We start from the raw sequence: 15554 nt of genomic DNA on the forward strand, positions 1-15554 counted from the left end.
GATTCCAATGACAAGGGAGCGTCCAGACCCAAAGGCACCAGCTCTAAAGATAGAGGGAGGATCCCTTCCTCTACTTGCTTGGATTTTTATGGCTTGATGCTGACCTCACCCTCCTATTGTAGTTATTACAACAAAGGCTCAAAGCCAGTGGAACACACTAGATGAGGCCTGATTCCTTCTCTGTAACATTGGTATGGTCCAATGGGTCTATCACATCTCTGAACATAGCAACACAGATGACCCAGATTTCATCTCCAATCTTGAAGAGGCCCCAATTGTCCCTAAAACCAGATAATTCTTCTTACAGGAAAACCCCCTTCCAAATTAACAGAGCCACATGCCTCCACTTTGTGGGGACCTCCCATACTATTCAGGAGGCACTGGAAGGAGTAAACTTAATGGCACCCCATGAAAGAGATACTTAACTAGACTTCCAGATTTTATAATACCAAGGCAGCCCACAAACCCAAGGCCAACCTTCAGGTGCCAAACCCTGCAACCCACCTTTCAGAGCAACATTCCCGCCTCCTGGTCCTGGAGCTCCTGTGCCAAATCTGTCAGGAAGCAATGTCTGAGACACTTCAAATAGCAGGGGGCCTTGTACTGGCAGCTCCACCAACTGGGGGTGCCCAGTGATATATTGGGACAACCCCGAGGTAAGCTCCTCTGTTTAAAACAAGTGATTACCGCACTACAGAGCCCAATCCTAATGTCTCAGAGGCCTTCAGAGAGTCCCAAGGCTCGCTCTCTCTCCCAAATAACTTCCCTGACCTGCAGGCTTGGCATGACCCAGAGAATTACCCTAGGGATTTGGCAGTCCCTCAGAGCTTGTCCCACCCGCACAACTGTCCATTTACAACTCTGGTGGCCCACTAGGTCAAAGGCAACCACCAGACATTCCTGGCTCTATTAGACACAGAAGCCCAAGTCACAGTGATTCTAAACTCAGTTGTGGACACCGTGCATTTCCTTGCAAGGGGCACCCCTGCCAACCCAGCAGAGCTCACTGAGATCTGCTCAACTAGCAGTAGAGCCCGTACTTGTAGTCCCACCCTGAGCCAGGCCTCTAGTATGTACAGTTGACTCTGAACAATGTGGAAATGCAGAATGGTATAGCCACTTTGGAAGACAATTTGGCAGTTTCTTAGAAGACTAAATATACTCTTACCATATGATCCAGCAACTACACTCCTTGGTATTTACCTAAATGATTTGAAAACGTACAGCCAGGGACGCCTGGGTGGCTCAGTTGGTTAAGCGACTGCCTTCGGCTCAGGTCATGATCCTGGAGTCCCGGGATCGAGTCCCACATCGGGCTCCCTGCTCAGCGGGGAGTCTGCTTCTCCCTCTGACCCTCTTCCCTCTCATGCTCTCTATCTCTCATTCTCTCTCTCTCAAATAAATAAATAAAATCTTTAAAAAAAAAAAGAAAACGTACAGCCACACAAAAGCCTGCATACAAATGTGTACAGCAGCTTTAGTCATAATCACTAAAACTGGAAATAACCCAGGATATCCTTCAGTAGGTGACTGGATAGCCTGTGGTCCATCCACACAATGAAATGTTATTCAGAGCAAAAAGGAAATGAGCTATAGAGCCAGGAAAAGGCATGGAGGAAACTTAAATGCACAGTACTTGGTGAAATAAGTGAATCTAAAAAGGCATCATACTGTATGATTCCAAATTTATGACATCCTATAAAAGGTGAAACTGGAGACAATAAAAAGATGAGTGGTTTCTAAGGGTTTGGAGTCGGGGAAAGTAATGAACAGGGGGAGCACAGAGGACTTTAGGCTAGTGAAATTACTCTGTATGATACTTTCATGGTGGCTACATGTCATCTTACATTTGTTCAAACCCACAGAATGTACCATACCAAGAGTAAACCTTCATGTAAACTATACACAATGACTTGTCGATGTAGGTTCATCAATGGCAACAAATATCCCACTCTGGTTGGGGGATGTTGGTAGTGGGGAAGGCTATGTCATATGTGGGGGCAGGGGATACATGGGAAATCTCTGTATCTTCCGCTCAATTTTGCTCTGAGCCTAGAACTGCTCTAAAAAATAAAGTTTATTTTTGGGCACCTGGGTGGCTCAGTTGGTTGGGCGGCTGCCTTCGGCTCGGGTCGTGATCCTGGAGTCCCGGGATCGAGTCCCACATTGGGCTCCCTGCTCAGTGGGGAGTCTGCTTCTCCCTCTGACCCTACCCCCTCTTGGGCTCTCTCTCTCTCTCTCAAATGAATAAATAAAATCTTTTTTTAAAAAAGTTTATTTTTAAAAAGGAACAAAAAAAAAATAGTATCTACAGTATCTACAGTATCTACAGGAAAAGCACAACACCCTCAAGAGTTCAATACAAATTTCAAAAGAACAGACAACTGAATACATACTGTAATGCTTTTCTCTACGCTCTGACAAAACTTTACATATTTTTCAAGGTCCAACTCAAATACCACTTTCTCAGCATGTCTTCCCCAGCTTCTCAGCATACTTAGTCACTCACTTCCTTCACTCCCATCCTGCTATCACAGTGCCAACTCCATGTTATAGCAGTGCTCCAAATTCAGTGGGCATCAGAATCCGCTGGGGGAGCTTGTTAAAACAGATATCTTGCCCCTGCCAAGATTTTGATTTGGAGACTCTGATTCTGGAGGCTATGAATTTCTATTTCTAACATCCTCCCAGATGATGCTGATGCTGCTGGTTCGTGGACCACACTTAAGAGTAGCACAGTATGGTTCATTCTACATCTGGCTGGTTCCTGTAAGACTGAAAGCTAAGCAAGGTACCTCATCCAGCACATAGTAGGCACTGAATAAACATCTTACTCTTTTTTGCTTCTTTTTATCAGCCTCTTCCTCTAAGTCTTGAAGAGCCCTTTGCACGAGCTTCATGTTCAAGTCCTGCTCTTCTCTGTATTCCTGCTGAATATGTTCTATCTTCTCTCGGAGGGCTTTTTGCAAAGCAGCTCTAATTTCCTGTTTTGTCTTCCGTTTCTTTAGCTTATCCTGTTCGTTCTCAAGTTTCACCTGTGCTTTGTCATTTTCCTAAGGTAAAACAATAATGAAGATTAAGATACACACACCTGAATTTAGAGGGACTGTAAGAAAGAAAACTTGCGGGATGGGTTAGCCTGGTGATGGGTATTAAAGAGGGCATGTTCTGCATGGAGCACTGGGTGTTATACACAAACAACGAATCATGGAACACTACATCAAAAACTTATGATGTAATGTATGGTGATTAACATAACATAATAACAAAAAATGGCTATGTCAAAAAAAAGATAGAAAACTTGCTTTTCATTGCTGAGTCAGCAATAACACTTTGTGCTGTGAATGATTATGAAATAATAAATGGTGTGGAGTTCAAAATGCAGAAAAGTATAGAGAGAAATCACTTTTAATCTTAGTACCCACCACCCACTACCACACTCAACATTTCGGTGTATTGGCCTTCAAGACTTTACTCTTCTATGGACACCTGCAACACCTAGATATGGACACATTATTAAGCAGCAGTAGGAGTCCCAAACTGGAAAGGTACTATCAGGTACATATACAAAATTAAATGGTACGCATTTTGTTCTTTAAAAGTACTCCCCGATTCTTCTCATTTCTTATCTTTCTGACCTTCTGGGCTGGCTTAATTGCCTGGCCAGCTAAGCAGTTTTAACTAGGGCACCAGTGTTGTTGGGCATTGTGGGTTTGCTAGAAAATCTGGGTATGGTATAAACTGCAGCACTAGTCCTCCTGCCAGAGGCAGCTGAGCAGTCCTGGAGGGATAAGTACTTGCCCAGCTGGGACAAGAGATGATGTGGCAACAGTGAGAATGGTATACAATTCCCAATGTGATTTAACCGAGACTCACAACAGCCGCAATCACCATGATCACTGGCTTGTGAGAAGACAGTTATATGCTAGACTTTCCTATTAATGTCATGAATAGTAAACCCTGAATTGTGAGGGTCAAAAGAAAATGTGAAAATCCTCCGCCACATCTAAGGAAAAGCAATGGCTATCAAAAATGAAAGCCAGTAGAATAGCAGGCCACATTTTTTTAAAAGTAAGGCTGACTACACCAGGACGAAGCAATCAGCCAAATCCCCACTATGAGACCTGGGGGAGATGGGATAGGACAGGGGAGAAGTGTTCAAGATTAAGAGACATAAAAGCAGTTCATCAAGTCTTGGTTTCTCCAGGGTAGTTCTGATTGTGCACCTGTTGTGCCGATGTAATGAATTTATTGCATCCCTTTCGACCTCAATTTTGCCCTGGTTTGAATAAGAAAGAGTCCCTCTTTCTAAAGAGACTCTAAGAACCATGTTTGGATTCTGATTTAAACATCAAGTAATTCAGACAATGATGGAAATTTTGATGTTGATTTAAGATGATAAAAAGGAACCACAGTTACTTTTTTTAGGTCTGATATTGGCATGTGTAAGAAAATGTCCTTAATCGTGTCATTGAGACGCATACTTGACATGTATTTAAGGGGGAAATGACATGTCTGGGATTGATATTTTAAAACATAAAAATGGAGTGGGGTTGGGGGAGGTAGAGGAAACCAATATGGCAAAATTATACAGCTGCTGAAACAGGGAGAGGGGTAGAGAGGGGTTCACTGTACTCTTGACTCTGTGTATTTGAAACTATTTATAATAAAACATTTAAAAAGGGTGGAATTTATATAACATTCTCAAAATCACAAAATAATAATGATAAAGCATATATCACTGCTGCCAGGAGTTAGGGTGGAAGGACGTTATAACTATAAAGGAGTAGCTTTAAAGGAGTTTCTTTGGATGATGGAACAGTTCTTTCTGCATCCTGATTTTGGTAGTGGTTACAAAAATCTATACATGTGATAAAATTTCACAGAACTACACCCCTTCCCCCCCCCAGGTCTACATGTAAAAACTGGTGAAATGCAAAGATTTTACTATATTTAAATAAAGAATAACTTTAATTGAAGGTATTACACCAATGTTAATTTCCTGGTTTGTTTTGTTTTCAAATGCAACTTATTTTTGCATGTTTATTTTGTATCCTGCAACTTTACTCAATTTGTTAATTAGATTGAACAGTTTTTGGGTAGTCTTTAGAATTTTTGCTGTATAAAATCTTATCATCTGCAAATAGAGGCAATTTTACTTCTTCCTTTCCAATTCTGATGACTTTTGTTCTCTTTCTTACCTAAGTGCTCTGTTTAGTAGGACTTCCAGTACTATGTTGCCCACAGTGTAACAGCGGGTACCCCCTTGTTTTTTGCCTGATTTTAGAGAAAAAGCTTAAAACCTTTCACCACTGAAAGGTTGGGCTTGTTATATATAGTTGTAATTGTGTTGCAATACCTCCTTCCATACCTAATTCGTTGATAATTTTTAACATGATTGGATACTGAATTTTTTCAAATGTTTTTCTGCATCTATTAAGATAACCATACAATTTTTGTTAATTTCCTGGTATTTATAGTTATATATACAAATATATAACTATAAATACAAATACATACATATATAATGCTTGGTTACATAAGGGTATATACAGGAACTCTACTATTTTTGCACTTCTTGTGAGTCTAAAATTGTTTCCAAAAAAATGTTTTTGAAAGGAAGGTAGAAATAGAGCTAAGCATGGTATAATGAAAAATAAATATTTGGTCTGTATCCCTGTGTCCTGGTACATAGCTTCTAAAACCTTTGTGATCTCTGAAGTGGTAAGACTATCTTTTGTACCCTCATGTTATGACTAGTGGCTGGAGCCCCTACATAACTTCAGGGTGGGGCTGGTAACCAGAAAGAGCAAACCATATGATTAGAGGTTTGAAACTTTCATTCTGGATATCCCTCTATCTCCAGAGAAGAGAGAAGGGCCAGAAATTGAGTTCAGTCACCAACGGTCAATGATTTAATTAATCATGCCTACATAATAAAACCTCCATTAAAATGCCAAATGATAGGGTTGGTGAACACATGGAGATTGGGAACATGGTATGCCCAGAGGGTGTGCAAGCTGTGCATACTGCCCCCCATACCTTGCCCTATCCATGTCTTCCATTTGCCTGTTTCTGAATTGTACCTTTTACAATAAACCAGTAATATAGCAAATAAAGCACTTTCTTGAGTTGTATGAATTATTTTAGGGATTTATCAAACTTAGAGGAAGTTATGAGAACCTCTGACTTTATAGCCAAGTTGGACAGAAGTGTGAGTAACCTGAGGACCCACCACTTGTGACTGGCCTCTGGAGTACAAGCAGTCTTCTGGGACTGAGCCCTTAAACCTGTGGAGTCTAGTGCTATCACTGGTAGCTAGTGTCAGAATTCAATAAAATTGTAGGTCATCTAGTTGGTGGTGTCCATAGAGAATTACAGAATTGTTTGCTGTGAGAAAAAAACCCACACATTTGGTGTCAGGACTGTGAGTAAAAATGACTCACTAGGTATCTTAGCACAGAAGTAATTCGGGGGCCACCATTTCAATTTTCTTAGAGAAGCTAAAATATTTAGACATCTTCCACTAAACTCTCCAAAAGAAAACAGTCTCAAACCCAGGAAGGTTTTTAGGTCTCTGAAGTACCTTACCTTTGGCACTTCTTATGGTTCTAAGATTCAATACTTGGGATTTCCCAGGAAAATATATTTTTTCCTTAAATTTGGTGGTATTAAAGTATCAGTTGCTAGAAGCTTTATATACATATAAAATTGCTACTTGTTTTAGTGCTTTCATACATTTCCAGTGACAGTTCTAATTTCTCTACAGTAGGGGCAACGACCTTGCTGGAATGAAATGGTTGATTTTGGTGGCTGGGGTGGAGAGGCCACTGTAGCTGCTGTGTAGCGCTTGACAGAGGATTTGGAAACTGTAAGTTACTCATATCAAAGAACAGGGGGATGTTGCCAAATTGCCACCAGCCCTCCACGGTACTGCCCATGATTATCACATTTCATCCTCACAACAAAGACAAGCGCCTTTTGCCTCATTTTTTAGATAAAGAGATCAAGTCACAGTAGTGAAGTAATCTGCGCTATGCAATGGGATGGCGCTGTTGACTGGGCCTTGGACTCCAGGGCTCTGACCATGGTCTGCTGCTCTGTGAACTAGCCAGGCCATGAGGCAAAGGGCATGGCAGCAGGCCTGCAAACTGTGTACTATAGCCATAGAGTGGATCAACCCGCAACAAGCATCGTAAAAGGCCCACCACAAAGCGTGCCTCCTCTTCCTTCAGCTGCTGCTCAGCCTGCCTTTGCGCTTTGATGCTGGTGATCTGGGCATTCAGCCCCAGGCGTGTGTTCTCCACCAGCTCTTTCTGCCTCCTCGCCTCTTCAGCTTCTCGCTTTTCCTTGGCTAATCGGTCTTCTTCCCAGAGCTTTGAGAACATCTGCTCTTCCACCAGTTTCTGTCTTTTCAGCTCCTCATTGAAAGCTATCTGTGCTTTTCGCTCCTCGCACACCTTCTTCTGATGGATACAAAACAATTCAGCACGGAGCTCCTCACAGCGTTCTCTGAAAGGAGAATTTATTTTTAAAAGGCAAAACCCAGCCTTTCATGAGACACTGCTCTATTCAGGCACACATCTGCACCAGACACTGAAGTATGAAAAGTAAAAGACCTGGAGGTAGACCACCAGAGCCGAGAGGACATGTGAGGGGCAGCGGGGAGACAGGCATCATGATGTCACAGGCAAAGCACAGGCACTGGCGTCCGGCCAAGCAGACTTTGAAACCACAATCTGACATTTCTGTGTGACCTTGGATCACAAACTCGACCTATCTGAGTGTGTCTCTTTATCTGTAAAACAACTCTCTTTCAAGGTTCTGGTAAGGATCAGAAAAAATGGATGAAAATATCTGGTAGAGAATAGAAGCTAAATAAATGGTAACTATTATTATTACCATAGAGGAAATAGAAGAGGCATGGGTCCCTGCAATATTACAAGTAGATTAAGGCTTTGGTAGGAAGAGGCCCTGCATGCCAAGGAAAGAGCTAAGGGTCAGCATATCATGAAGCTGCCCCAATGCCCCTCATTCCTGGTGGGACACATGTCACTGAAGGGGTTTCTGCCAGAGCTGGGAAAATAGCCCAAATGCTACCTTCTCATACCTAGACTTATGTCACCATTCCAGAAGAAATGCTCTTTCAGTAAGTGTTTAGATTTCACCTTTTCTCTCAGTCTTAGTAATTCAAATTTCCTCAAAAGTTCTTCCTTGAGCCCGTTTTTAAATTAAGGGCTATGATATTCAATACTGTCTACACTTTAGATTTACTTAGGGGTATCTTTAAAATCCTATTCTCCACTTCTTCCCTCTGCTACTCCCAGACCAGACTAGTTAAATCAGAATATCTGGGGGCAGGACCCAGGTACCCGTATTTTTTCAGAGAGCCTCAGAAACTTCTGGCATACAGTCAAGTTTGAGAACCTCTGATTCAAGGTAATGTTTATAAACATCAAGTCTTCCTGGTTTCATCAAGTTCAGCACCAAGAAGCTGAAATTTGAGAATGGGCTCAATAAAGAACTTCAAAGAACTTAGTTGCTAAGGCTGAAAGAAAGGTTGATGTCTAAAATTACAAGTGTGGTCAATACCACAGAAATTGACATTTATCAAATACAGTTGAGTATTGTTCAACATTTGTTAAGGACTAGTCTCATTTTCCTAAATAAAGGGGAATCTCTGTGAGGGCTGGAACTTAGGAACATATTTCAGGAATATATTTCCCATACTACCTACCCAATGTCCATTAAATAACTGTTGGTTAAATTGATATACAGTCATGCTTATTAGCAAAATAATGATAACTGGCAGTTATCTATATTCTGTGGAAATCTCAAAAAGATTACAGAAGCTGAAATTGCTAGGTTACCAAAAAAAAATTTAACATTGAAAAATGAATTCATCAGTGAAATTCTATCAGAATTGGCCATGACAACTAATTAAAGTCCTTCCCAATCCTATGACTTATACTCCAGAAAAGTTATTCAATCAACGAAAATCTGAAGCCTAAGAATAACAAGTATGGTTTATGATATTTTTTCAAAAAAAAAAGCTTTCTAATTACAAAACTAATACACGCAGAAAAACTGGAAAATATAGAAAAGTATGAAGACACTAAAAATACGCTTAATCCCTCTCCCCAGAGATAATTGCTTTTAGCATGTTAGTGTATTTCTTTCCAGTCTTGTGTATGTGCATTTTTACTAGAATTGAGGTCGTTTTGTAGATCTATATACCTATACTGGTATCCCTTCTATCTTAATTTTTCCACCTAACATTATTTTGGGAATGTTTCTTCATGGAATCCTCTTAAAATACCTAACCTTACAACTTTATTATAGTTTATTAAGCTATGGAATATAGTCTACAACCTATAAATATATCAATTTATTTAAATATTTCCTTGTTTGATGAACATATAGGTTACTTCTGACTTTTACTATAACATTGCAATGAGTATTTATAAATGTAGCTCTTTCTGCTTACCTCTGATGATTTCCTTAAGGTAATTCCTTTCCTTAATATAAAATCAGAGTACAAAAGTGTTGCAAGGCACCTGATGATGCATGTTGCTGAGAAAGCCTGAATTAACACTGTATGAAGGTGCCCATATCAAGTATTTCTTTAGATCAGTAGATCTTCAAACTTTGATTAGGTATCCTTTTCAGTAAAAAAATTCTAAGCACCCACAAATAGGTAGGATTATTATTTATAAATTGTATGCAATTATTACTCTATTACTATATCACATAAATTATTAAATATAGCAAAAATAAAAACCAAAGACAGATGAGATTTAAATTAAAAACATCAAATATTTCCTCCCTACATCCTAATGATTCATCTATTCACTTAAAACTTGAGAACACTTGATTCAAGGAAGCTCACTTTTATCTACAGATAAAAGTGTGTCTAACTATTTTCATTATAATAATCATTGATAAGAGGAAAACTTGTTGTTTGTGGGTGTTTTACATGGTACTTTCACAGTAAAATCTTATTTTATCCTCACGTGTGTCTTATAACTTGGAACAGAAAGGACTATCCCCATTTTAGAGTTACACCAATTGAAACTCGGGGAACCTTGGTGTCTTCCCAAGCCACATAGCCAGTAGTTGTAGTACTATTAGCAACAGTTATTGAGTGCTTATTATTTGTCAGGTGCTGTTCTAAGCACTTGACACGTATGAACTCTTGTAATCTTCATAACAACCAATGTTGCAACATCACTACAAGTTCATTCTTATTATTATTATCACCAGTTTAGATAAAACGGAAGCACAGAGCAGTTAAGCATCATGGGTAAGTTCATACATTTCATATGTGCTAGAGCTGGGACTGAAGGCCTGGTAGTCTGGCCCTGGAATTTGGGTTCTTTGGTACTTTGTTCTATCACCTCTATCAGTAATTAACAAAGGCAAGACAATCCTCAAGTGTTCTGACAACACATCCTAGGGTATTCATTTAATAAAAACACCCCAAAACAAAACAAAGCCAAAAATTGCCTACCTTAATCTGGGATCCAATCACTAATTGTATATAAATATAGAACACTTAAAAACAAATTTCATGGGACGCCTGGGTGGCTCAGTCAGTTAAGCGGCTGCCTTCGGCTCAGGTCATGATCCCAGGGTCCTGGGATGGAGTCCCACATCGGGCTCCTTGCTCAGCAGGGAGCATGCTTCTCGTTCTGCCTGCTCTGCCTGCCACATCCCCTGCTTGTGCACTCTCTCTCTCTGACAAATAAATAAATAAAATCTTTAAAAAAAAAAACAAATTTCATGATGTATCAAAAGCATGATCCATAAAAGAAATGTTGATAAAATGGATTTCATCAAACTTAAAACTTTCTCTCTGTGAAAGACCCTGTTAAGAGGGTTAAAAAAAAAAAAAACAAAAAACAACTACAGACTAAGAAGAAAAATGTTTCCAAACCACACAGCCTACATAAAGGACTCATATCTAGAATATGAGGCACCTGGGTGGCTCAGTTGGTTAAGCGACTGCCTTCAGCTCAGGTCATGATCCCAGGGTCCTGGGATTGAGCCCCGCATCGGGCTCCCTGCTCAGCAGGGAGTCTGCTTCTCCCTCTCCCTCTGCCTGCCACTCCCCCTGCTTGTACTCTCTCTCTCTGTGTCAAATAAAATATTTTTAAAAAATAGAATATATAAAGAACTCTAAAAACTTAATAGCTAATCCAATTAGAAAATGGGCAAAAGACATGAAGAGACATTTCACCAAAGAAAATATAGAGATAGCAAATAAGCACATAAAAAGTTGTTCAACATCACCAGCCATTAGGGAAATGCCAATTAAGACCATGATGAGATATCACTACATACCTCTGTTCTAATAGTGACAATATAAAAATCTGGCAAGAATATGGAAAAACTTGGTCTATTATACATTACTGGTGCAAATGTAAAATGGGACAGTCACACTGGAAAACACTTTGGCAGTTTCTGTAAAAATTAAACATACATAGAAAGACCCAGCAATAGCATAGAACAATTATCCTAGAGAAATGAAAATTTATGGCCACACAAAAATCTGTATACAAATGTTCATATTAGATTCATTTATAATAGCTAAAAACCAGAAACAACCAAAATGTTCAGTAGTGAATGGTTTACACAAACCTAAGTACACCCATACAAGGGACTATAAAGGACAAACTACTGATACATGCAGCCACTTGGAATGGACCTCAAAGGCACTATGTTGAGTGAAAAAAGCCAATCTCAAAAGCTCACATACTGGGGCACCTGGGTGGCTCAGTCGTTAAGCGTCAGCCTTCGGCTCAGGTCATGATCCCAGGGTCCTGGGATGGAGCCCCGCATCGGGCTCCCTGCTCTGCGGGAAGCCTGCTTCTCCCTCTCCCTCTGCCCCTGCTCGTGTTCCCTCTCTTGCTGTCTCTCTCTCTCTCTCTGTCAAAATAAATAAATAAATAAAAATAAAAAAAACCTCACATATTGTGTGATTCCATGTATGTAACTTTCTTGAAATGGTGAAATGATGGAGATGGAAAAGAGATCAGCGGTTGCCAGAGGCTGGTAATGATGGGGGTGAGAGGGGTAGGTGTGACTATAAAGGGGTGGCATGAGGGAGATCTTTGTGGCGATGGGAGAGTTCTGTATCTTGATTGTGGTGGCAAGTTACGTGGATCTACACGTGATAAAATGACACAGAAATGTGCAGACATGACGGACCACTGTGAATTTCCTTCATATTGTGCTGTAGTTATGTTTAGATATAACTATGGTGAAAAACTAGGATAAGGGTACATGGCACCCCTGTACTATCTTGACAATTTCTGTGAGTATGTAATTACTTTAAAATTTAAAATAAGAGAAATCACTGGCTATCTTGTCATTATTATTCATTTCATTTCATTATTACAGAAAATAATTTTTCTGTTTAGAGTGGAACACTAAAAATGACCCATTCCAGGCATCAAATATTCTAGGTACCTAACAGAAATGAAAGCACGGGGCGCCTGGGTGGCTCAGTTGGTTAAGCGACTGCCTTCAGCTCAGGTCATGATCTCAGGGTCCTGGGATCGAGCCCCGCATCGGGCTCCCTGCTCCGCGGGAAGCCTGCTTCTCCCTCTGACCCTCCCCCTGCTTGTGTTCCCTCTCTCGCTGTCTCTCTCTCTGTGTCAATTAAATAAATAAATAAAATCTTTAAAAAAAAATAAAAAAAAAAAAAAAAAAAAAAAAGAAATGAAAGCACATGTCCACCAAAGACACATACAAGCACGTTCACAGCAGCTGTATCCATAAGAGTCCCAAACTAGAAATAACTGAAATGTCTATCATCTGGGAAATGAATAAATTGTGGCATATTCATACAGGGGAATACAAAAAGGAGGAGGAGGAGACGGCAGAGAAGAAGGAGCAGTAATTTTATCTTGCTCTACATATGTATTAAAGCTCCAGTTATATTTTCGATAATGGGGCCTTAATTATTTATTTACTTGATGCTGAACTAGCATGATTTTTATAAGATTATTTATTTGAGAGAGAAACAGACACAGAGAGCATGCAAGTGGGGGGGAGGGGGAGAGGGAGAGAGAGAATCCTCAAGCAGACTCCACGCTGAGCCCAACACAGGGCTCAATCCCAGGACCCTGAGATTAGGACCTGAACTGAAATCAGGAGTCGGACACTTGACCAACTGAGTCACCCAGTGCCCCAGTGGGGCCTGATTTAGCATCCTTGGTCAAAATTTAACCCTCACCCTTCACTCTCATAAAGAATCAAAACTGTGTGTGATGCTCTGTATTGAAGAGTTGGCAGTATTACATTAAAAATACTAAAAACAATTTGTTTTCAGATGAATTATAACACTGTAGGATATAACTGTTTCTTCAAAAAGCTAACAATTTAACTAGCAAGTGATACAACTTCTCTATGAAGCTGCATACTCAGTTATACAAGATTTGTCTATATGATCTATAAAATGTTACCAAATTAATAGGTATTTTAAGAGCATGGACCGCTTTTGAACCTCGTTTTTCTTACTGTGTTGGGCAACATTTACCAGGGAGTGGAAAATATATGAATGGTCATTGGAATTCACTTGCCAGTGTCCCCTTTGTCCCTCCCTGCATCTTCTCCTCCAGCCGCCAGTAGGGAGTGTTTGAGTCCTACCAAGGGCAGCGGTGAGGTTATATTTTACATAGGCTAGAAAATCCAAGTCTAATTCTGTCTTAGTTACTACAAGCTTTAAGACTCAGGAAAATTAATACCTGTGGAACTCAAGTTACCCATTTGCTAGATGAGGAAAGTGATGAGTCCCTTCTGGCCCTATGCATTACTACTCTGGTTTTCTTTAATGCCTTCCTTCAGCAGGTCCCCAAGCCCTGGAACTTGCCATTCTCTCCAGTTTGAACAGTCTAATTTACTGCTAGCTCAGCTGTATCTGCGATTTGTATACACTACTCACTGAAATAGCTTACTTGTCCTCTGGGCCTCTACTAGGAGGATTCAGGGCACTCTATATGATTAATAGCAACTTCATGGCAGAGAGAGAAGAGGTGGCAAAAGCTCTGCCTCTGAAACCATGTCTTAATCCTCCACGTGTCTGGTTTTGCTGCTTTTTTATACCTGTTGACCTTTGGATTTCTCATCTGCCCAAATTTTGCATGCTGTAAAAAATGAACTCTTGTATTCCTTCTGAATTGTGCTAGACTTTAATTCAGGGTTTACATTTACTTTGTTACATTAGTCTGTTCCTGAATCCAGAATAACATGATACACAATCTGCCCCACTCACATTTGGTGACCTGATAGCCTAAATGACACTCATTTTTTTGTTAAGCCAATCAATCTATTATTTAATCACAGAATTTGGCACAAAGTAGGGGCTCAGAAATATTTATTTAATTATTGAATGATAATGGCTATGCTTTAAGCATTTCCAAGTAACATTTGAAATTTAAAGATCCCTTCTCAAGATAAAAATATTAATCAGTGACTCCAAAATTAAGAGACTGATAAAGTGGATAATCTGGAGCATTGCATGGGTTACATCGTGTGATCATCACTACATTAAGAAACATGAATGAAAAGAGGGAGCAAAATGAACATATCATCCTGAGATATATAATAGTAATTCTTGATGTTCACACTCTTATAAGGCATTATTAGAGGCACTGAAAGTATAACTGAGGAGTTACATATATAATGAAATTATAAATATGTAAATATGTCCTTGCTCTAAGAGCTGTAGATCTAAGAAGGAATGTAACACATTGAGACTTTTTTAGTATACCTTTGCTTTAGAGGTAAGGAATCTCTCACAGTTTGTGAAATTAAAAGCCTTTGCCAAGCTCTTCATGATGCAAATCATCTCAGAAGATCATCCTCAGGCACTTCCATGCAAATCTTCCCTCTTTAAGTGCAGGGTATTGGAATGAAATGGGGGCACAGACTCAGGGTATCCCAAGATGGAAAAAGCAAAACAAAAAGGGTTGATGGAGACAACCACAGAATTGGACTGAAGACCAGGGATCTGAAAACTGAGAGTCACTGTGGGTATGGGTCAGGAAGTGGATCAAAAGTTAAGGTGATCAGACTCCAAGGACCAAGAGACCAGGCGGGGAAACAATAAAGAACAGGGAACCAAGCACACATTCTGCACAGGTAGAGACAACAGCACTAGGGACAGCAGGGAAACTCAACTCTACCAAAGACTTCCTGCAACAGGAACTTCCTGCCAATAGTAAGTCTGAGGTTAATATCTAAAATTCAATAACAGAATCTCACTTGGTACCTTCCATTCTAATTGGGAGATAAGCACAGAACACTAGAGCACGGGACTTACACAAACTCAGTACCTGCATGAATGGACATGAGCAATGCAGTAGACTACAAGTTTTCTACCATTATCCCCCATAGAATTGATTTTGATAGTCGCCCATGGATGAGAGTACCTTTGTGGGAGTCTAGGAGTCCAGTGGGGAAGGCACACCACTAGCCAAAAATCCAATAACAGACACATTGAAAGGATTGAGAACAGCTTCATTTTATCCATGTCACCTCTCCCCCAA

General features: G+C 40.1%; 1 protein-coding gene across 15 annotated transcripts in view; it reads right to left on the minus strand.

Moving 5' to 3' along the window:
* MBD1 (methyl-CpG binding domain protein 1) overlaps window positions 1-15554 on the minus strand; it is a 54778-nt gene that overhangs the window by 13455 nt on the left and 25769 nt on the right. For all 15 annotated transcript variants that reach the window (XM_027577474.1, XM_027577476.1, XM_027577478.1 and 12 more), the window contains 2 exons: window positions 7209-7512; window positions 2835-3053 (listed from right to left, as the gene is read on the minus strand). In XM_027577474.1, the coding sequence (XP_027433275.1) occupies window positions 2835-3053; window positions 7209-7512 (523 nt within the window). The remainder of the gene's footprint in view (window positions 1-2834; window positions 3054-7208; window positions 7513-15554) is intronic.

Source organism: Zalophus californianus, chromosome 14, assembly GCF_009762305.2.
Source record: "Zalophus californianus isolate mZalCal1 chromosome 14, mZalCal1.pri.v2, whole genome shotgun sequence".
Classification (NCBI taxonomy): Eukaryota; Metazoa; Chordata; class Mammalia; order Carnivora; family Otariidae; genus Zalophus; species Zalophus californianus.